This window comes from Oxyura jamaicensis, chromosome 7 (genome assembly GCF_011077185.1).
Source record: "Oxyura jamaicensis isolate SHBP4307 breed ruddy duck chromosome 7, BPBGC_Ojam_1.0, whole genome shotgun sequence".
NCBI classification, from domain to species: domain Eukaryota; kingdom Metazoa; phylum Chordata; class Aves; order Anseriformes; family Anatidae; genus Oxyura; species Oxyura jamaicensis.
In genome coordinates this window covers 16,174,824-16,198,641 of record NC_048899.1, presented here as the reverse complement: position 1 = coordinate 16,198,641, position 23,818 = coordinate 16,174,824, and the positions used below count along the sequence as shown (strand labels likewise).

At 39.1% G+C, this 23,818-nt stretch overlaps 1 protein-coding gene and 1 long non-coding RNA gene across 3 annotated transcripts in view; both read right to left on the bottom strand.

Annotated features, from left to right (window-relative positions):
• LOC118170232 overlaps positions 1 to 4,707 on the bottom strand; it is a 101,090-nt gene extending 96,383 nt beyond the window's left edge. For both annotated transcript variants that reach the window (XR_004752584.1, XR_004752583.1), the window contains exons 1-2: positions 4,578 to 4,707; positions 3,632 to 3,747 (exon numbers count right to left, since the gene is read on the bottom strand). This is a non-coding gene — a long non-coding RNA (uncharacterized LOC118170232). The remainder of the gene's footprint in view (positions 1 to 3,631; positions 3,748 to 4,577) is intronic.
• An 8,325-nt stretch (positions 4,708 to 13,032) lies between these two features.
• On the bottom strand, positions 13,033 to 22,268 carry SUMO1 (small ubiquitin like modifier 1). Its single transcript, XM_035332330.1, has 5 exons — positions 22,117 to 22,268; positions 17,599 to 17,673; positions 16,402 to 16,479; positions 14,965 to 15,036; positions 13,033 to 13,905 (listed from the first exon to the last, which is right to left on the bottom strand). The coding sequence occupies exons 1-5, from the start codon at positions 22,126 to 22,128 to the stop codon at positions 13,837 to 13,839; spliced, it is 306 nt and encodes a 101-aa protein (XP_035188221.1). The 5' UTR covers positions 22,129 to 22,268; the 3' UTR covers positions 13,033 to 13,836.
• Positions 22,269 to 23,818: the final 1,550 nt, after the last annotated feature.

Sequence of the window (23,818 nt, the reverse complement as noted above, 5' to 3'; positions counted from 1 at the left end):
TCCTCTGCTCTGGGCTGAACAAACCAAGTGACTTTGGCCACTCCTCATACTCCTTATCTTCTAGACCCTTCATTATCTTCATAGCACTCCTCTGTATGCTAATTGTTTTATGTCCTTATACTGTCATGACCAAAGCCACACAGAGTGTTGAGTGAGGCTGCACCAGGGTGGAGTACAGCAGGACAGTCATGTCCATGGACCAGCTGACTGTGCTTAATTTGATGCACACTTTCTGCCCTGAGTCTGGTCTTGTTCCCTTGGGAAGAACATGCTTCTTCAAGCAGGAGGTTTTGCACCTTTAAGTTTCATTTAATTATTCCCATTCTTCATATTAAAGAAATGGGTCCCCATCCACGGCACTTCTCTAACATCCTGTCTATTGGTGTGAAAATGCTTTCTGCTTGGTGAGACTGCTTTAAAATGGGACTATGAAAAAGTAAAAGGCTGCATGAAGTTCGTTGTTCAGGTATGTATCAATTCACTCAAATTAAAGACATAACCATGCACTCCAGACTAGATGGATGTTAACGGAAAACAAACAAGTTACACAGAAAACACATTACCAGAAACAACATGTATGGCGACACTGCAGAAAACCAGATAAGTTTTGCAGGCCTTTATGCTATTTGAGTGATACAAGATAACTATGTATTAGTCTTAAACACCAGCTAAGCCAGGTTTCTGACTGACACAACACTAAGTACCATGGACTCCAGAAACACAGGGATAAGTTTGATAACACAGACTGCTCTCAATCTAGGCCTTGACAAGTCTATCAGCATTTATTTATAGTAGGCAAGCCCAAGGAGGACTTCAGTAGAATTTATAGGAAACTACCTCAAAGCAGCAGTCTCTAAAGGCAAGATAAAACAAAAATATCCAACTAGAATAACAAATTTTTGGCCTTATCCCTCACTCTAATAAGTAAAATTAGGTGTTTTATGTAGCATTTGTGTTAAGCTCTAATGATTACATTCCATGCTCAGAATGAGCGCTTTTTTTGACTACTCTGATATTCTTGTAAAAAGAGCAATGTACCATGAGAACACACACTTAAACAAAATCCTTGCAGTTAGGTCACACCTCTCAAAATCAACTGCCTGCTCTAGATCAATTCACCACAAGGCAAGAAGCAAATTGAAGCTTTTTTTTTTTTTATGCTACTGTTTTACAAATGCACCTCTTAGAGTCATTTTCAGGAAATGTATTCCAAACAAGTCTTCAAAGAACATTCATATAGAACTTCATCATTGAAACGTATAATGTTATTTTTTGTAGCTTAATCCTCATAGAAAGCTGAGCACTTACTGCTGTTACTAAAGTCACTGGAACCTATGTGTTCATGTCACTACTAAAATAAAAAAAGATCAGACCACAAGCTTCTAACATACTTCAAGATCTTTGAATGAATTACATTAAATGAAACTACAATTATTAAAATACTAACCATTATTAAATATGCAAGGCACCTACAAATGAGTCTGGATCCTCATTGCAGCTTAAGAGAATGGGGCCTGCCAGCCTCAGTAGTGAAGAGGCAAGTGATCTCAGAGAGAAGCAGCTACCTGCTAGGGCCATTACAATTGTGTGAGCTGTTCACTATATAGTACTGACAAATTCTTCTGAAGAGTTTCAGGAATTACAACTGTGAAAAACATGGTGAAGTTAAGGCAGAACTTAAATCAAGCCTCAAGATTTACCTATACTTTATTTTAATTGGAATTAAGTTTTGATGGTTAATTCTGTTGTTGCTCTCTCCATTTCCCTGTTTTATTTTTAAAAACAGGATTTAGAGCCTGAATCTGGATTAGATCTTTTGAAATCTTCCAGCCATGGCAAAATGCAGAAAGAAGTCTGGAATAAAAACAAATAACTCCGAAAAAAACAGTAACAGAAAAGGAGAGACTTTCTAATTGCAGATTAATAAAAAAGGATTTGGCAGAAGCTTTGATATTGCACTTCCGTTGGCAGCAAAATTTCCTGTCCTTTCTCTGGCAAGGACAATGTGCTTATCTTAGTGACCATTTCTAATTATGGTTAAAACTCAGAATGCAACACAGTAAGTGCTGTTGGGCTTGTGCTACAGATTGCTTTAAATCATCAGTATAAAGTTAGGGTAGCATTCACTCATTAGTAGATCAAATCATATGCAGAAAACTGGTAAGTGACATGCACATACAGAAGGACTCATCCACATACAGACATTTGATTAATGGTAGAACACTGTTCTTCCTTATAATCCCTCCACAGGGCCAGCACTGGAAAATAGAGCTGCAGTAGTGGAAAATAATTAAGGCCTGGTAAGAAAGTATGTTGTGCTTTCTCCTCACTGATCCAACAACTGATCTTCGGGTAAAGTGAAATAGTTGGGTCCCTGCGCACAGGAAACAGCCATATTAAAAGAAAACACAGGTACAGTATCATCAACAGTAGATAACACGAGGCAATACAAGGCAAAAATAAAACCCAACAACCAAACAGCAATTCTTTATTCAACCAGCAGACATTAGGACTTATGCTAAAAGCTAAACCAAACTAATTTATGGAGGTAGCTTCCTTCATCTTTGCCTCCAATTCATCATCAGTAAGTACACACAACTTGAAGTTAGCTTCATGCTTCAGGTTCTCATGCAGAATTTGCAGACCCAGTAGCACAGGAACACATTTCATCTGGGGTATAACTGTGGACTGCAGCTGTTGTGGTAAAGTCCTAGTGCAGAAATACTGATTTTCTCTTACAAGCAATACTTTTAAGGAAACAAAAATAGTACAAGAATCTGAGCAATTGCTGTTTGCCAGGAAATTAATCAGTACCCCTTATCACCACATAAAATCACATACAATTTCTAGAATAGGGTAGCTGCAGAGACAAAAGCCATATAGAAGTTCAGACAAGCTGACAAAGGTAGACCCAGCATCCAAAACTCAAAAAAAAAAAAAACAGTAATAAATACAGACAACACCACAATGCAGAATTAGTTGTACATAAGGTTAATGAACAAAAAGCAGATCTTTTAGCCTCTTCCTGAACATCGCATGCCCTTTTTTAATGATTTCAATGGGACATATAGCAAGGGTATATAAAGGAATAGGATATTATAATCAATTACTACAAAACAGAATGAAAGGGATGGATCCAGACAACTTTATTTCTGTGCTTTTGTTTAGCAGTTGCTTACAAGATCAAAGACCAAGGAAAATTCATGTCTTTAGGAATTTTTTTTTGTGAATAGTAGTGATCAACTTCTATTCAAACTAATTCAATTATTAAGCCTCAAATAACACACATCAATCACCACTAATGGTCAGAAATATTCTAACTACACAAAGTAGAATATATATATATTTAAATCAAAAGCCAAGGATCACTAGTTGTATTAATAAGTAGACATTATAGATTTTTTTCTTCTCTAGACCACACTAGTGAAGCAGAAAATCCTTAAGTACATCTACTAGAGCGTATGTTTACAATAAACAGGCTGAGGTTATTTAGGCACACCTGTTTGCATTGGGGTGGTACCTTGAAACAGAAAGTTAGATTCTGTGGAGCCCTCTTACACTGTAGAGAGAGACAGTCAAAACTTTTGAGGTTAACCAGGAGGCCAGAGGCAGCTTGAAGCTCAAAACTCACCAGTCTCATATTCCAGCTTCCCTCTGCTAGCTATCATGGCCTTCTACGATTTGTCTTCAGAAGACAGGTAAGTGTAAGCCTCAGCCCATCGGAGAGCAGTCAGAGCAGTAGAACAGCTGATTAGGACAAGATGATTTATTAGAAATTAATAGCTTTCTTAACATCCTCCCCCTCCCCCTCCCCCCCCCCTTTTTTTTTGGATGTTCACTACAGTCCTGATGTTTTGTTGCATCTTTTTCACCATAAGTGAAGATTGATAATAAGATTCTTGGTGTATTTGATTAACTCAGGTGGAATAAGGAACAAAATAGGGGCAGAAAGAACATGAACTGAAGAGTTTTTTTTTTTTTTTTTTAGCGTCACCATGTTATAGGACAGAGCAAATTCTCATACCTAGAATTAAAACAGTATTTTCATCCTATTCACAATTTTACACATTCCCTTAGAACAAAAATATTACATAAAAACTAACACATTAAGAGAACAGATTTATCTCTAAAATGTTTGTAGTCTGAATAAGCAATCACCACAGTATCCAAAAACAGCCCAGATCAACAGTATACCACTTCAACAGTGATTTGGCCGTATTAGGTTTGGGAAGGTTTGTGTCTTTCCCAGGAAAACCAGAAGAGAAATGTGGGAATGAAAAGTGCCTGTGTGGAAAAGGCACAAAATGGAGAAAAGCCACAACAGGGGCGAGGGGGAGGAGGCCCAGCCGAGTCACACAGCAGTGGGCAGCCTGTCTGCTCTTCTGAGGACAGAACCCTCTCCGATGAGCAGCCCTGCAAACAGCTGTGACCTGTCACCGGGTTCAGGCCATTTGCCTCCAACAGTCACCTCAACCAGTTGCAGAGTTGAGAAACTGCACTCATCGGTACCGACGTGCACTTAAACAACTCCTTCATGACGAAAACACAAAACCGAGACCTATTCAGTGTGGCCTTACCTGCTACCACACGGCAGCGAAGCTCCGCTGCGGCCAGTCTTCGCCACCACAAAATGGCTGCCACCTCAGTGTGCCCACAGGCCCCGCACAAGGGGAGGGAGCGGTCCCGCCCCTCAGGGGCGGTTTCCCGCCTCACAGTCACCTCAGCACAGCCTTGTCAGAGCCGTCGGAGGCTTTACCTCAGGGGTGCAGCACGAAGGGCTCCCTCCCTCCGCCTCATTAGCAGCAGGCTTATTTATTTTCCCAAGCGTTATCCACACAGATAGGTATGGGAGGAGCTGCCACTCATGGAGGCTTTCTGGCAGGTTAACTTGGCACAAAAACAGGAGTCACGTTGCAGCAGACAAGAGCAGCAAGTACCTCATGAGGAGCAGCAGGTGAGCTTAAGCAGGCCCCAGCTCCAAGAAGCCTGCACCCTTACGTCCTCCCCAAGGACAGGTAAGACATAACAGCCCGTCACCCCTCCCTGTTGACCACCTCCAGCCAGGCAAGTACAAAGCTACGCTCCTTGTCAAATTTTTAAGTCCAGTCTTAAAAAAGCTGGGACACAGAAGTGCTCCTTTATGTCTTCTCATAAAGGAATGGCACAGACTAAGGTAAAAAGAATAATTAGATATGCTTCAGAGAAGCATCTTAAATAACTTTAAATAACTGCAAATTCTGGAAAAGTGTCCTTCACTGAGGAGCACCAGTGACTAGGGCCTTGGTGGGAGGACAGGGAGACTCCCTGAAGCATCACTGTAAGACCAGTTAAATGATCCTCCCTTCAGCATTAGGGACCCCAGCCTTGCTTCCACTGATACAAGCTCTTTCCCCAGATCCTATGTCCTAGCTCAGAGCTTCAGAAATTGGTTCTGTAACACTGACTGTTCATAATGTTCTGATTTCACTGCATTGATCCTCTGACAGATCAGCCATCAGAATTTTAGGCTTATTTTGTTTTAAGACTTCACTTGTTTCCTCAAAATGTCATTATTTTCCATAACTAAATAAAACCCCTGTGCTTGCTCCCCGATAACCTCAAAACATTTGGAAAAAATACAAGGGAAAATGCGAACTTAGAGGTTCAGAAAATACAGCTTAAACAGCAATATATTGGGACATTAAATACTAGGAAGTGTGTAAGAGTCATCAGGTATCACAAAGGTGAGTATCTACAGGAAGAAAAATAATAGAACATTCAACACAGAAAACAGGCACTGTTCACCAGAACAACCACAAAGGAAGAATCCCACAAGTCAAAAACTACTTCCAGAAGTACATAAAGCATATCTTTCAATAACTTCAAGTATTAATGTCATTCTGTGAATGATGATTTATCTGTTAGCTCTAAGCATATGAATTACATTCCTTTTCAGATTCCTCATGGAAAATGGCAAGAGTAGAGATCTCTACAGGAATAAGAGCAAAAAAAGGCAGAAAAAAAGGCAGCTACAAGTGGAGAAAAGGAGGGAATGAGAATGGAAACAAAAAAGCAAGAGCATCAGGAACAAATGGAAAAAGAAAAGGCAAGTTTGGAAAAAAGAACAGAGGAGCACAGAGAATATGCGGTTAGTGACAAAGTTCTAATTTAAGAAGGGAATATGTGAATGATAACAAAACTGCTGTAGTCTTTCCTTTTTGTCAGCCTAAAATGCATCCAAGTCTTTCAGTATTCCAGCATGAAGAAACACACATAACCAAACACCAGGTAATATAATAGAAGACTAATAGAATATAAGTGTGAAGGAGTCAGCAAACTGATCTAGTAAACGCAGACAAATTCTAATCTAGAGGAGAACAAATATTTTAATCTGAAATCTGTCCATACATAAAGCTGCATCTTTTAGCAGTGCGCCTTTTTTTTTTTTTAACTAAAATTAGTATTGTCTTAAACTTCTTTTTAAATACTTCATCCATTAATTATCAATCTGAGTCTGTCCTAAAATTAATTTCCAAGACATTAGTGAAAAATTAGTGTTGTCAGTGAACCACTATTGGTCACAAATTTATCTTTTCAGCCAATTGTACCCAGTGTAGTGATTTCATGTAGACTATATACTTGCCAGACAGCACCAAAACTATCTCATAGTAATGCAGGTTCCGTAATGATGCAAAAGTTTTTATACTACAAAAACACACTAAGAGCAATTTTTGCTTGTTACCTCTGCTGCCATAGATTTAGAGAAAAAATGAGGGCAAAACTGAGAAACATCAATATCACAAAAAAGCTGTGATAAAACAATTACCACATTCATGTTCACCTTTTGAAAAATTCTGCTTATACAAAATAGCAGATAACACTTCTAATACCATCTTTTTGCTCTGCTTCTGTATTTTCTCTCTCTATATATGTAGTATTTACTGGGGAAAACAGCGACCTCCTTTGGTGTTTTCAGGAGTTACATTCTACCTAGAAGTGACTGAACACTCAGTAGGGATATTATCTCGTCACAGGCATTTATAAAAGAAACAGGTTTATAGAAGTAGCATCTTTTGCTTTGTATCATCTTCTATTAAATCACATGGTTGAAACCAATGGACAAGCCTGACTTGGTAAGCATTTTTCGAGATTAGTGCTGTACCCAATTTAAGCTGGGAAAAGCAAGTAGACATTCAAGTCAAACTGCCAGACTGAGAACCCTGAATTAGTTTGGACCATGATCTTAAGCATTAGTCAGTAAAGCAAAAGACCTGAGTTTGATTCTCCTTAAGTTCTTATGCCCAAAGTAAGGAGAATATTCCTTCTCTTCATTAGCCTGACTTTTTTATGCTCCTTAGTATGACTCTTCCTGCAAAGAGACTATTTAGACTATCATACTATTTACATCTAAGTCTTATCCAATGCATCTTTTGGATTCTTGTTCTAGGTTTGTTCTTGTTCCATGCTTGTTCCTGTTTCACAAAGCTGTGCTTTACTTACCTCACAGCTCTTGTTCCCTGAACTTTACATAGCTGCCTCTGTGCTCTCCTCCATCCCTGTCTCCACATCTTTGTCTCATGTAAACAATATACTTGTATCCCCATCTTCTTAGTCTCATGTACTTGCCAAAAGCATGCAGCTAAGACTTATAACTCAGGTTTTCACCTTTCCCTCTTACAGATGGTAGAAGCTAGACAATATATGTTTAAAAAAAATACCAATTTGCAGAAACAACCAGACATATGCTAAGTATCACTAACCAGCACCTGTTCTTTCTTTATTACAGTTTCTCTCTCCTTTGTTTAGGTCATCAGTTTAGCCCTTCAGGCTAAGAACCTGTTCTGCCAAGATTGTTCAGCAAACTCGAGGTTACTATAGCAATTAATAATCATTTGTGTTTTAGGTTACAGAAACAAACTAGAAGAGTGAAGGCACCAGGAAGAGGTGGCAGCAAAGAAGTCATGATTTGAGAAAAGCCACCAGAACATATTTGGCAGCAGTGGGATTATCACAAAGTTTCTGCAGTTCCGGAAGAGACAGCTAGAGCAACATGACAAAGCAGGTAGTCTTTAGGAAGGCTAATGCTTACCTGAACTGCAGATAATTTGTCTGAAAAGATGATTTCCAGTAGAGGCAGATTTGTGCCTTTACCATGCAATTCCTGTGACACTAAATCCCAAATTTGCAGCACCTCTGCTGCTCCTCTATTAGAGATGGTAGCGAGTCACCTCTTCCACAGTCCTTGCAGCCTGAAAAAACTCTACAACTTGGCTATGATACTATAGTACAAGATGCTAGCAACAAAAACATTCATGCTACATCTTAATTTCTTGATGTTTTCCATATATTTTTGATATATTTTCTGAAAGCCCCAGTCCTGGCAGCTAGACACTTCTACTTCTAAAAGGTGTTTGTAGAGAAAGGCTTGAAAATCCAAATACTAAACATCAGATTAAAGAAACAAAATAAAAGCAGTTAAATTATGTGATTCAGGAATAATTCCAAGACAAATTCCTGTTTTTGAGATTTTAAATACTTTTAATGTGATTATTCCAGCATTATTTTGTTTGTAATCGATGAAAAAACATTTCCTAAATAGGAAGCATGTGAGTAACCAATAGTTGTTGGTGATCTGTTTTTAAGATGTGGAAAAATGCAAAGAAGGAGCAATGTGGTTAGAGGAGGAATGCCAGCAGCTGGTGGTAATAGCAGAACACTTGGAGTATAAAAGAAGATACTAGGAAGAGGAGGCAATATATGAGGCTAAAGAACAGATTGAAAAAAGAAGACACTAGGTAAGCACAGCTTTTAATCAGGTGTGTAGCTATCATACAGAAAGTGAAGTTACCTTTTTCCTTAATAATAACAGTATATCTATACACTTAGTGCCAACCTATACAATAATAGTTACTTAGTCAGGACTCCAAACAGCATAGTTCACATTGAAGAGCAGCATCAGTACCTCAAGAGTAAAACTTATGCTACCTTCAGTGTAAGCTCCAAGATGTAATGTAGTTCTTTTGCTATTTAACCAGTTTTTCCAATATTTCCCTAAATTCCACCAACAATTTACATATATCTTACATAGTTTAAATATACAAATAACATCCATTTATGCTATAGAAAGCACAGCTGGGTTTTCCTACACTTGAAATTATGATTACCTTTATGTAGTCCATCAGAGCCAACTCCAACATAGTATGCTTCCAGAACTCATTCCTACTAGAACCTCAGAACACAAACTGGAAATTTACACATTGCATACCAAAGCACTGCAAACAGTACAGACCCCTTGTCTTAAAGGAAGCCTCAATCAACTTCTCAGTCACAAAGCATTCATTACAAGGGATGAGAGGATACATGATAACTACAGGTAAGCAGAAGTAACTATATTGTCTGCTCTATTCATGCTATCATAACAGTAGAACATACTGGCGCACAAGGTATAAGCATATTTTTTTTTCCCCAGCCTGTTTCAAACTTGCTCAAAGCCAGCTCCTAGGGGCAAGTGCATGCTCCTGTCCAGGCTCAGTGCCTCGAAAGGCACTGTTACATATTGGCAAAGTCAAATAAACTGCTAGTGAACAAGCCATGAGCCTATTGAGTGTGCAGGTTTCGAGTCAAAACACCAGTTTTTTAATCCAAGGAGGAAGTCTAATCCAAGGAGGAAGTCTGACCTATGTCTTCAACCCATCTTATTAACAGTGTTTGCAGGCAAAGAGCAGACCTGGAGCAATGTCCACAGTTCCCACAAGCACTGTTAATAGAAGCTACCAGAACACACTCAAGATGGTTCTCATCCATGGGTTTTATTTTCAGGTGCTTGAAAAACCTAGGCCTGAAAACGATACCGAAGAATAAATGCATGCTTGGTGCCAGGTATTGGTCGTTGCAGTGAGCTCTTTCAGTTCAAGCCTAATTCAAGGTTCCAACCTGCTTCAAAAGAAGACCAGCATTCCTTTAACAGACAGGTGCTATTCTCATTCCCTAACCTGTTTTCCCAAGCTGCAACTATAGCCTGTATAGACAAGAAATCAGACAAGTAAAAGCATTTGTTTTTAACAGCAACCAGAAATGAACCCAGACAGACCATCATAACCTTCACAACCTCTTGAGGTGTTAGAATACATTTCTAGTTTGCTGCTTCATTGTAGATTCTTCAGTTCACTTCAGTTTTAAGAGGAAAAAATAGAACTATCAGTTTACAAAAGGTATTAAGATCTTAATGCTGACTTTGGAAAGAAACACCCAAACCAATCAATTTGTTACTGTTTCAGAAAAGTGTTCATTATCAACAATAAGACAAGCTATAGCAAGCTAAGAACTTCTTTTTTCATTGCAAATTCACCTTTTTTTCTGCTTCACTAATGTTATCTAACAAGAAGTGACATTTGTAGATTCAAATTGTATTGCCATTCCTGTCAAAAGTCTCCCATGGAGAACAGTAATCAATTTCTGCAATCTGTTTAAGCTGAAGTTGAACTTCAATTGAATTAAATACACATTAAATATTGGTTCTAAAAGCAAAACAAAGCCAGTTTACTTCCAACTTGCAGTGTTCCTACAGTTCTCTGTATGGTGTCCCAGAAGCTTATCTTCTCGTTTGAGAAAGTTTACTTGTACAACAATAATTCAACAGTACATACAGAAGATGCCCAGCTCAGCACAGATACATAAGTATTGTACTCTTAAAAATAATTCTAATTCCAAGTAGGAAAGGCAAAAAAACTTGTAGTATACAGTTCTACTGCTTCTAAATGCGTGGTTATTCAAAATCTGTGACAGACTTCAAGTGCTAGCATCATCTGACATTATAACTGAAGCTCATTATCTGCAAGCATTTACAAATTTAACTTCAAAATCTCATTTTGCTGCATTTACAGTCAATTTAGATATATTTATATTTCAGAGAATAAACACTTTAAACATAGCAGCTTTAAGAACATCTTAATGGAACCTGATCTTTCACAGCACTTAGCAATACAGCTTCTGTACAGCATGAAAGTGAACATTAAGTATATTAACTTCACAATTAGAAATATTTAAAGCAAACATTAGCTTCTATATTCTAGCGCATAACGGACTCAGTGAATATTGTTTAATTCTCTGACAATCACTTGTCTCTAAAAGATAAAAACAAAGCAACGCTCAGCAGAACCACTTAGCAGCTGAACTCAGTTCTTCTAATATCTAGGTAAGCACATAAATGAAGATCAAAGAAAATTTCAGGAGGAAGAGTCTTTTCTCTATTTTTCGCCAGCATATGAAGGCCAGTCCGACTTCCAGTCATGAGCTTCAAATCCATGAATGATTTAGAAATAATAGGGACCATATTTTCAGAAAGAAATTATTTGAAAAGTATTACTTCCAAAGAAGTGGGAAAAATAGTTTTTGTACACTCAACTTCAAAATTCAGGTTTATTTCAATGTACAACTTCCAAACAATGAAGTTCCTTAAAAATGGTAGCAATGCATGAGTAGTTTGTGTATCTTCCCATTTTATATGGAGTTCTCAAAATTAATCTGAGTCAGAGTACAGTATTCCTGTTATTTATGTCCCATCAGCAGTTCTAACTGTACAGATGCTGCTTTAGACCAGCAGCTCCATTCTAGTTCTTCAAGGCTTGATAACTGCTCAGAAAGAGGTTAAATCAGTTTGCCACTGGTACCATATCCACTCTGTATGGAGACGTGTTTCAGGACAAGGTTACACAACAGAAGAAAAACTGAGCCTTGAGCTTCATCCCACTGAAGCTGAAATTGCATTCTGCAGGAAACTTTCCTCCATAGTCTTAAGAAAGTGACAAGCAGTGCTTCAAAACTGGAAAGGTAATATGGAGAGCATAAAAAACAGACTTGAAAGAGGAAAATGAACAGTAAGAACTACAGAAAGCTGGTGCAGCAACAGAAGTACTGGCATCAAACCCAGTGAAAACAGATTCTGTTTTCATCTCCACTTTCAGTTTAAGTAATCCACTGTCCCCACGTGCCTCAGTTCCTAATTTGCAGAATGATAATGGGAATGTGTCTACTAACAGGATCATTACACAAATTTAAATTAAAAGATGATCTGATAGTGCTCAAAAGGCTGTTTTATTTCTGGTATCCCAAAACAGGTATATTCATTATTCTCAAAAAGCAATCGGAGATGATTCCAAAGAAGGTATGTTACTCCACCTCATAGAAGCAATTCTTTCTTGCCCCCAAAATTGAATTACATAGAATACTTTGAAAAATCCAATATTCTGACATTCCTGACAAAAAAAAAATTCTTTAAAAAATTTTAGTGCAACTATGGGTACAAAAGCATTACTAGATCAGAAATAGGACAAATCACCAGAATGAAGGAAAATTCATTTATAGCTTTACAGCAAGTGCCATAAAAACTGATCATTTAAAACCTATCTGCAACTTCTTCTAAGTACGCCAGCACTAAAATGGGCCTTTACATTAATTTGACATTCATAAAATGAACTTGATTTACAAACCAAGCCAGGAATAAGTTATATCTATCTGCTGAAAAGCAGAAGCAGGGAGTGCAGAAATCTCTAAGCTGCCCTGCCTATAACCTTTTGAGCTTTCATTCCCAATCACAGGTTCTCAGACTGGCTATTTTGAACCTACAGCCAACTATTAGATAAGTGGACCCTCAGTGAGGCCTCATGTACCATCTTCACACTTTCACATCATCTATCACAGAGAAATTATTCAATGGTACCATAATCATATGAAATGTAGACATTAGAAACAGTCCTTGTATTTCCATCCAAGTTGCCTTTTGCAGCCTACCTTTGTGCATGAAGTGAAGCAGTACGCAACTATGTGAATATTCCCTAACAGGACAAAAAACAGCTAGTAGTATAAGTCACCTGCAAACCAAGCACAATGATTTTACTTGGGCAAGTAGAAAGAAGTAAATGCTTTTATAAGAGGTATACTTACAGAGCGCAACTTTTTCTGCCTTCAGTGTAGAGGTACTAGAAAGCCATGCCCCAATCATCATTTCTTTTTACATTTCTACTAATTTCCAAACATTTAAAAAGAAAATGCAAATTGTTTATAAAATTGTTTTTGTTGTTTATTTAAATGAAGCTGGTACAGACAATGTCCATTCAAAACCCACGTCCCAGGCCAAAAGGTACAAACAAGAGTGTCAAAGTAACACCAGTTGTCTGCTGCGAACATTCTTGCATGAATACCTGCATGTACTAATTGCTATATGAAGTTAAAATGCTTCTGGGATCTTCTGACAAGATTTAAGAATCATTAGGGTTTTCAATTCTATGTCTTCAGCAAAGCCATCTCTGGAGCAACGTACAGATGACAACAGTTCTAGCTTTTCCATTTCCAACTCTGATCTTCTTCATTGGGTCATCAGCACAATTTAAACAAAATAGCTCTGAGTTATGGATACACAATTTCTCCACAGTTTAGTTCTGAAAAACTTCATCTCGCACTGAAAGTTATAGTCCAGGAGTGAAACAGTCACACATCAAAACTTCAGGGCAGATATGGAAGTCATTAAGAACACTCGCCCACCTGGCAGATCTTACAACCTTCGTGCCTGAAATGCACGAACCTAGTGAACGTACAAATGCATGTGTGTACATGTATTTCTAAAGGGGAGGGCAGAAGGGAAAAGGAGAGCAGGGTTGCAGCTGGATCACAAAAGTTCAGCACAATGAAAACAGAAACAATAGTGTATAACGAGCACGAGAATTCAAAATACCAGACGCTTGAAAATAAACTCCCAGAGATGGGGTGCCAGTTTCAATTCAGTGTTGAACACCACATTACAAAAGAACTATTATTTAAAAATAAAAAAGGATTAAGGGGAAAGAAAACAAACAGAAGGATCTAAACTGTTGAGTGACCCCCCGTCTGTTCCTGATAAACTTCAATCACATCTTCCTCCTCCATCCCCAGCTGTGAGAACAGAAAAAACAGCACAATTGTTATAAATCCGGCGCACTGAATTCAGAGCAGGTCCTAGACAACCTATACAATGCTTTGTTCTGATGTCCCATTGTAATTTGTCAAAAGACAAAGGGGTGATAATCTTTTTTATATTAATATTTCACTACCCATCGCTCACAATTTTTATTTTTTCCTTTAATCATAGACATCTCAGCACATCCCAAAGTCAAAGCAACAGTCTTATCTGTGATATCTCAATCTACTTGGGGAGCAGTACACATCAGCTTGGAAGTAGCTAACTCCATTTTTCTCTTAACCCCTTCTTGAGTAACGGATGCACAAGCACGTAACCAACAACATGGTGCAGTAAGCATATTACTGCATAGTAGCACCAGCTGTGTAGCCACGTGGCTTAGAAACAGCACACTACTACAGCACAATACAGAAAAGACCTAAAGCTTGCAACTCAAAGCCTGTTTACAAATGTTCTCTCAAAGAAAATAACTTGTGCACTGTGAAATTCAACAAGTTGGACTAATTTGTTCCAGAAGCTCATTAATTGTAACTCATTTTTTTCTTCCTGCTTCACCATTACAATCAGTAGAAGTCACTGGACAGCAGAAGTAACCTATTTCCTGTTCATTTACACTTCCATCTAATAAACATGAACTAAATACACATTTGTTCCAAAGTCAGACTGAAGGTCTATCTCAACAACTGACCAGTGCTCACTTCAGCAGCACATATACTAAAATTGGAACAGTACAGAGTTACATTAGTCTTTTTTTCTCTGCTGAGTAACTACACCCTCCCCTCTGAGGGAATGTTACACATGTAGGTCCAATTCATGTTTTTTTCCTAACCCTTGTATGAACCTTTTTAAAGATTCTAGTCAGACAAGTATAGTCAGACTACATTTGACTAAATATAGTCTAAGAAGGTTGGCTATATTTAAAGAAACATCTTCAGTCAGATTAACAGGCTAGCAGAACAGGTAAACTAACCAATTTTGTGTTTAGTTTCTCCAATGAACTCTGTACATGCAACACTTTCTAGACAGAAACTCACCTCCTTGGGGGTATGGTTATCAGTAATTCTCTGACCCTCGAAGAGAAACCTGAGTGAATTCATTGGAACACCCTAAAAAACAGCACAAGAAAAAAAAACAGTTGAAACTTGCATGTGTTCATAAGAAAGCGTTTTCAAGAAAACCACCACATATGAAAGCCGAAAAGGAAAGCACTGGTTCCTGTTACAAAGGGAGCTCAGCTATTCTGTGGCCCTCATGTAAACTATTAAGTGACTCAAGGAGCATGATAGTGCTGAACTGCATATTTATTCTGAAGTTGCACTGGAGTTCTCACTCAACAGCTGGGAAGTTTTCTCAGCTTTGTTTTGTACAGTGTGCCTGTGTTAAAGCTGAATACCGTATTTCAGTAAGTAAACTGAAGACCTCACCTTTTTCTCTTCTTTCACTTACTTTATGAGCACAACAAACACAAGTGAAATGTGACCTGTTTTGGGCATCGATTACATCTCAAGTATTGCTTGCAAATTTTTAGGCATAACAATTCATAGAAAGGAAGGAAAAGCTCTTCACACTGCTCCAACAATCCCTCTTGGCCCATTTGGAAGAAATGTTTGTGGTCCCTCTAAGAGGAAGATTACTTGACAGCAAGAACAGCAACTCTCCAGAATTCAGCCCAGGAGACAGATTTAGCTGTGTCTGTTGAAGCATGTATTTCTTGAAAGTAATCCGCACACATGCATTTCCATCAGTCAGCAAGAGTCCTGCTTGAATAATTTTCTGGTATCTGTTTTCAAATTCTTTGATGAATCCCAATTTTAAGAATTTGTATTTGGCTACAAGTATCTGGTGTTTAATCTTTTCTTTCCTCCTCTAATAGGATGGCAAACCATATAGCAGTATGCAGATATCAGCATAAAAACACTGAAAATCTAATGTGAACAAGGTATTTCTACAGAACTGACAAGTTCAATTGGTATCAAAGTATTAAAATAAAAAAGTACTTCATACAATTATATCTGAATATACTCGTATATATGATATACGAAGTGAATTACAACACAAGTGCTCAAGAAAAGGCCACACAAGGCATCTATCCCCAAAGCTGAAGGCAAACTAGGCCAGGGCTGCTGGAAATAGCAGCAGTGAATCCACAATATCTGCCACAGAACCTGGAAGTGAAGTTTTAGTTACTGTCCTGGAACAGTAGTTACTATTTACCCATATCAACCATTAATATTGTGTATTTCTTCCGTTTATGGCATAACAGGTAGCATTAATTGATTACTATATTAATGATAGTAACAGTGTCTAAGGCTGGCCTCATCTTAAGCTGCAGTCTTCTACAGCTTTAAGGGAATTTTATTTGGATCAGGAAGATTTTAAAGTAACTATAAACTCCTGTCCAGGCATTTTAAAAGATAACTTCTACACCTTCTGCTCAGCCACTATATATTCAGTATCGCTGTTTCACAAACCTGTCTTTGACAGTACGATTCTTTGAGTTTCTTGAGGTGCGTTGTCATTTTCACCTTGAAGTGAATTTCACTGCTGTCCTAAGACCAGGAAAGAAAAAAGTTACTCTTTCTAGTAACTAAGTATTTTATCTATGATCATTTTAAGACCATTGAAAAAAAGTTACATAAAACTAGCACTGAACAGTTTAACCATTCATTATACAATTTTAACTACCCCTGTGCATACCTTAGTGGCTAAATCATCCTAGAGATTCATATTATGCACTGAATTCATTACTTTCACAGGAAGTTCTATTTTAAAACAGGCGGTAAAACATAACCTTCAGCTCACTACAAACATCTTTGGATTTAAAAGTACTAAATACTATACTTGTTTCAGTCTGTGCTCCCATCTGTAACCAGCTGATACTTGTAGAAAATCCAAACCTACATATACAGGGGACTTCTGCTTTAAGATTCCAAAAGACAAGTTAAAACTTGCATTTCAAATATATGTGAAACCTTGATCAATTACAGCAATTATCCAGAAGTTAGGATACAGGCTGACTTGGCAACATACCACTAACCTAAAACAAAATCTTAGGTTTCATTATTCCTTAGTCCTTTCTACCAGCTATGAGGTATGAATAACTACATCTGTCAAAATGGCCACAGATAAAACAGACTACAAATGGTTTTACACAAAAATCTCATGGGTCACGTTAGCTTTTGAACATGTTATTGTCATTGCTAATTAAACCAGCAAGAGGTAAGTTAATGTTAGTCCTACTCTAGGTCATCTGTCTCCAGTCAACAGCCTAGCAACCATACTAGTACTCCAACAAACAAAATTGAGTTAAATCAAATGACTTAGGGGTTCTTTGCAGAGAAGGAATTCTGTTCAAGAAGTATCCGGACATCTACCCAAACAAGTTAAATTCAGACTCGTGATTCACCACTTATTACCCACAAGCCTACTAACAGAATCTTCTTCCTATTCCTATCTAGGAGAGTTGATCTCACGGTTAGGGTACATGAACTCCAAAGACCTGAAGTTAAGAATATGCTAACACATTACCAGCAATTGGTAAATAGCTTTTTTGTGGGTTGGAGGAGAAGATCAGCATTGAAGAACTGAAAGTATTAACTTCCATCTGTTCATTTCTATAACTCAAAAATTCACAGCATCCACCAAATGTCAGTTATGTAAAAACTCACCTGCCCAATGACTTTGAGTTTAATGTATTCCCCCTCTTTCTTATCTCCTAAGTCCTCAGCTGAAGGCTTCGCTTCCTGGAAAAAAAAAAAAACATTTCAGAATCTATAATCAAAATCCAACACTTATTTTCATTGGACAATACGATGGCTGCTGTATTAAATTCAAACTATTCAAGGTACTTCCTGTGTGTGTGAAAATAGTAACATAGAATTATGATAGGCTGCCTGCATGCCATAAGTTAAAATGGAAGGAACACAAAGAACATGAGAAGGATCATTTGAAAAGATGACATGAAGAAATTGGAAATATGATTATATACTATCTCCTAATCAAGCAGTCAGCAAAAAGAAAGCATACCAAGAGACTCAGATACTTGACAAAAACAGACAGCACGAGTAAACAGAAAACACTTAGACACCGTATCAGCATGAAGAGTGAACTGTGAAACACTTTTCCATCCAATTGCATCAACAGCAGTTACTGCTTTCAAAAGGATGGTAAGCTGCCTTTTCTCTTATGAGAAGAAAACATCAATTAGCAGCATCCTTCTAGTATGTTTGTTACAAGATTAATTCTTAAAAGTTAAAGTTGTACTTCTAAGAACTACGTTTTGATATCTTTCCAGGATAAGAATTAATTGTACAGGCAAGTCTGATTCAACAATTCAAGCACTGACGCTCTTAAACTTGGTTTAAGTGTTACATTCTATAATGCATGAGTCAAGGACATCAAAGTTTTCATGTTCACTGCTGATAGATCACACAAAGCCAAAAATCAGGCACTATTAACCCTATTCCTTGCCTGTCACTACATATTTTGGATGAGGCCTTTGGTTACATTCCATTCCAACACAAAGAGATCTTATGCAGACACTGCCACAGATCCAGATGGTCCTTGATGAAAAACCTCCCAAGAAACAGTGATACCCTGCTGATAATATTTCAAATCTAACTTTTATATTCTATTGCTTATCACAGTAGACAAAATAAGCAGAATATGTACAGGTGCCTAAGGCTTATGTTTTCCTAAACTGGGGCTTTTTTGCTAATTATGTAGAAATATCATGGATTCCACGTGGCCTGACTTTTGTTTTTTTTAAATATCCACCTGACACAACCTGAACTGCTGGGACTGATGTATTACTCTTCCAGCTCAAACCAAGAACTGTCCTCAAGCCTTCAAGAAACTAAACACTCACTCTCAGGTCTCCAAGCAAGTCATTTCTGAAGCATGAAAGGAGTCCTCAGCAGTAACAGCAACCAGGCTCCCCAAAGTTTTCCCTTTCTATCATATCTGAGCTCTAATCTTAGGGGACTATTTTTAGGAGTAAAGATATGCTGGCTTCCAGTCCTGACTCAGAGGAAAAAAAAGAAAAAAAAAAAAAAGAACCTGAGACCTGTTTTGATAACTTGCACAGACAGCATTTTTACTGTCTATATGCAGGATTACTAACCTCAAGGAATCAGAAAGATTCAGATCTCTACTGATGCAAAGTATGTAACAAATTGTCTCCTGTTTTCGCTATCACTTGAAGAATTCGTAAGAACATCCTGTCTTTTTACATGACATTTCCTATCAGTCACTTAGTTTACCTTTGCATAAGAACTGAATTGCATAGCAGCATGTTATCCCAACAGCAGAGGTATTTGTAATAGTCTATGCACTTCTAGGCATTGTAACATTCACCTATTTAGCCCTCCCAAACAAATCATCTTGACAAAATATCATTACTACTATAACAGCACCTCTGGCTAATACAACTGGAAAGGAGGGATTCATAAGATATTTGATCCCCACTCTCAGGGAAAGAAGACTCAAGTACTAAGAATTAATAGGGAAAGCTACAAACAGTGGAAAAAGTAGAGGGAATTAGATTCCTGAAACACCATACCATAAAAGTGCTTGTTTAAAGCCCCAGAAACCTCTCACCCACAAAAATCAGGGCAAAGACAGAATTTCAGGAAAAGAGAAATTAGATAAAACCAATATTGACAAAAAAAAAGTTGGTTTTTGGTTTCAAACCTTTTGTTTTCAAAAGAGTACAAAACCCATGAAGACTGAAACAGCTCCCTGCGTTTCGTCAGTGCTAGCTATACTGCCATTCAATGCCAAATGGTAAAGCCAGTAACAACAGCAAAAAAACACTTAAGAACAAAGAAAGCATGGAGATAGCAAGTTACTCAACTACTACCATTGGCTAACAAAATCCCAGATAAAAAAATCCACAAGCAAACCTCCAGACTTTTACTCGCACTGTGAAAAGAACTAGTCTTTACTGGGGCATCACAAAACCTTACATTAAATGAAAAAAAGAAAAAAACACCATACAAACAGCACAGGAATACCACAATGCTAAGTTCCAGCTTTACATTAGATCCGTAAAGTTTTAAAGGCTTTGTCCCGCAGCTTAACCTAAATAGCACAAAATGATAGCAATCTCACATTGCTATCAACACCAATCTCATGACCTTAAAACATCTGAAGTTTCTTGGATGAAATGCACCGAGTGTGCCAGGTATTTGCTGTTGCAGCTAACAGAACCACAAAACAAGCATTGTAAAGTTGTAGGTTGCAGATTTCCTCCTCCAGTTTTCTGAAGTGCTCAAACTTTAATGTCCAAGACTTACAAAGAACGTACTCAGTACACTTTAGAACTTTTAAACTCAAAATTATAAAAGGAATAAGATTACAACACACTTCCTAACCCAGCAAATAAACTCTTACATTTGTTACAAGAATGAGAAATTACATAGCATTGTATTTGCAGTACATGAGAAGAAAAAATGCCTGCATCTAGATTCAATTAGAGCAAGAACAGCCCAAGATTCTTCATGGTAGGGAATTTTTTTTCCTCTGCCAAGATCCCACCAAGCAGTTACGTATTTTTTGAAGTTTGCCCTTCTTACAAGTACTTTTCTTTATCAAAAAAGTTAATATCCTATTGGAATCAAAGTAACCAAATCAAGTACGCTTCTTGATTTATACCTGAAAGGACAAGCCAAAATTACAACTAGGGACAAACAGCGTCACCTTAAGAACTTAATTCCAGGTCCCCAAGGAAGACACTGTAAGCAATGCACAATTCTAGGCAATCTGATTATTCCAGTGGGCTTGATAAACATACAAGACCTACAGTTCTGCACTACTGTACATTTCATGGGTGCTTCAGCAGCTGTTTAACTCTTGTTGCACAGTCCCCCCAACAGTGTGATACTATCTATATATGATGTTTATCTTATCTCTCTCCAAAAAATAAATAAATAAGGCTCATTAGCCAAAGCCCTTCAAGATAGGTACTCAAAAAAGGACAATATATACAGTGAATTTTATACACTTCAAGCAGCTCCAAAGAGCAAACATGTATATGTTATGTATGTGTTTTAGCAGGACTGGGCTGGAAAAGGAATTACCTAATGAAAGCTATGTGTTAAAACATGCCTTAGATCACAAATGCAGAGCAGTACAGAATGGGTCACGTGAAGACCAGCCTACAAATCTAGGTTAGAATTTACTTTTTCTTCACATGCAGCCACTTTCGTGCATTTCACTACACAGTGAGTGCACCGTAATCAGTTTCAGCAACAAGCTGCACACTCAGGGGCAGAGAGAGGCAATAAATAGCATCCTCACCCACAGAGCTGCATGGGGCTTGAAAGGCAGGGGTCTGGGGAAGAAAACCACCAGCATGTACAGCAGTGGTTTCTATTCAGAGGTCAAAACATAAAGGTTATTCTGCTAAGGAGACAGTATATACTAAGTTTTGGATACTTTTAATTTCCTGGCTGGCACTGGAACTATTCTCAACTTCACAGCATTGCAGGAAACATCTGTAGACACTGACACTGATTTTCCAAATTCAGATTGTCATGGCAATGTTAAAAAACTACTGCCATCTGAAAGCAATAGAAGAGATCAAGTGAAACAGAACACATATTAAAACTGGAATGCTGTTTTAACTTTCCACCAGCAGGTCACATAGCCTAAAGCCACTGATACAGTAAAGGGCTGTAACGTGTGCCGTGCCAAGCGAGGCAGGAACTTGCCGTACGAGCAACTATTCGCGTCCCTGCCTGGGAAGTCGCAACCGGCAGCAGCACAGCGAGGTACGAGAAGAGAGGGCAGGACAGGGTCCCGGCGAGGACCGGAGGTTTGATGTAGGCAATGCCGAACGGGGAAGGCTTGAGTTCTTCCCCTTCCTTTTCCGCTCCCCAGGCAAACGGAGGAGCTGGCAGGCCAGGCCAGCTCCAGGAGAGCAGCGCCCTACCGCCAGGAAGCGGAAAACGAAAGGAAGCGGCTGCTCTACAGCGCAGCCCCGCTCCCGGGGCTGCCCCGGCCCCATCCGCGGAGCAGATCGGGGGAGGAGAGCGGGGCACCCCCCCCAGGAGCCCCCCCGGCCCCGCGGCCCGCAGGGGGCGGCCGGACAGCTCCTCCGCCGCCCCTCGGGGCCGCGCGGCCCCCCGCCGCCGCTCCTTCCCCTCAGCCGGCGGCTCCCCGGGCCAGGCCGGGGGCGGCTATACCTGGTCAGACATGGCTCGGCCCCGGGGCGTGCGGCAGGCTCGGCTGGGCCGCTGCAGGCGCTCGGCTCCTTTCTCTGCCCGCAGCGCAAACACAGGCCGCGGCGCGGGCGGGATTTCCTGTGCGCCTGAGCTCACTTCCCGCACGGCCGCCCCACGACTCCTCCCCACCCGCCGCCCCCGGAGCCCCCCCCCCGAGCCTCGGCAGCCTTCCACGGGCTGCTCACGGCCCTCCGGGGCGGGCGGCGGGGAGGGGAGCGCTTCGCTCCGAGCGGCCGGCCCGAAAAAAAAGGCAGGAAAAGGGTAACGGGACTGTAAAATAGCTCCGCAGAAAGATGAGATCCGTGACCGCTAGGTAGGTTAGCTTTACCAGCTACTTTGGGGGAAGGGTAGGAGGTATCTCTGGGCAGAGCGTGTCGAGCCACATGGTGTTCAACCTCCATTTACTGTGTTCTTCTGTAACACCACCCCTGGAGCAGCTGCCCTGTGTATTAACACTACTGTGCCTCTCTGACTGAAAGACACGTTTCAAGTGTGACATCAGGAGATGCACCTTCATTAGCCAGTGAAGCACTACACAATATTTAAACTCGTGTGAATTAGTTTTAAACGCATCTGCTAAACCAAATCAGAATTTAGAAAAAAGTTAGAAAACATACACTATAAAAAGTTATAAAATTAAGATAACTTTTCTCATACAAGGCCTAGCAGGCAGGAAAGCCAAGTTTATTGATACTACACCAAGCTGACAGTAAAAACAAATTATGAGTTCAAAAACACTATGGAAACCAACAAAATAAGCCATTTCAGGGTTTTAAAGCAACATACAGTACTAACAGAATTAAAAAGGACATACCTAATATTACCATAAACACTGTTGCTACTTGTGAACAAAGACAGCTTTAAAAGCAGAAGAGAGGTGTTATAATGATATTGCTACAATCTCAGACTCCAGCCTGAAATTTAAGTGTAATTATTAATTTCACTCATTGTTCCATACAATTCCATAATGACAACTAAAGCTCCCACAAACTGGAGTTCAGTTACCTATCCCTATGCACAACATGAAGGCACAACAATGAAATCTGCATACATGCTAAGTATCCGCAACGCTGACTCTGCCCCTTCTTACTCACTGTGGTTACAGATATGTTACATCCCCAGGGTACAAACCGTATTGGTGCAGTACCTGCAAAACTGGTCTCCGTTCAGCCCACAAGGCACAGGTATGTCAACAAAATTCAATTTTATTTTGTAGCTGCCTAAACATAACAGAGAGCACACTTAAAAATAAAACAGAAACACCACCTTTAAAAAGGCTAAATATACATACCTAAGCCTCTTCCACAAAAGCCCAAAGCCCTTCTCTGTACTGCAGCTACCACCAACCCTGCATCACCTCCTTTAATAACCTCACTTAATTCTCAGGTGTATTATAATTTCTCTAATTTATCTCATTTGCAAATAATTTCAAATAGCTGAAATCAATAACATTTACCTCTGTTAATTCAAATGGAAGTTTAACTTCCTTCTCCACAGCTGTGTGTGCAGTTCAAGAGGCAAGCGGTGTAGCATTTTTAAACCTGTTAGCCTACCTATGCCGCACAAAGGCTTTCCAGTCTGTTGAAAACAGCTTTCATAAAACCAAACTTTAACCTACAAATAATCTGTAATCTCATAATAGCAGTGCAGTTGCTTGGGAGGG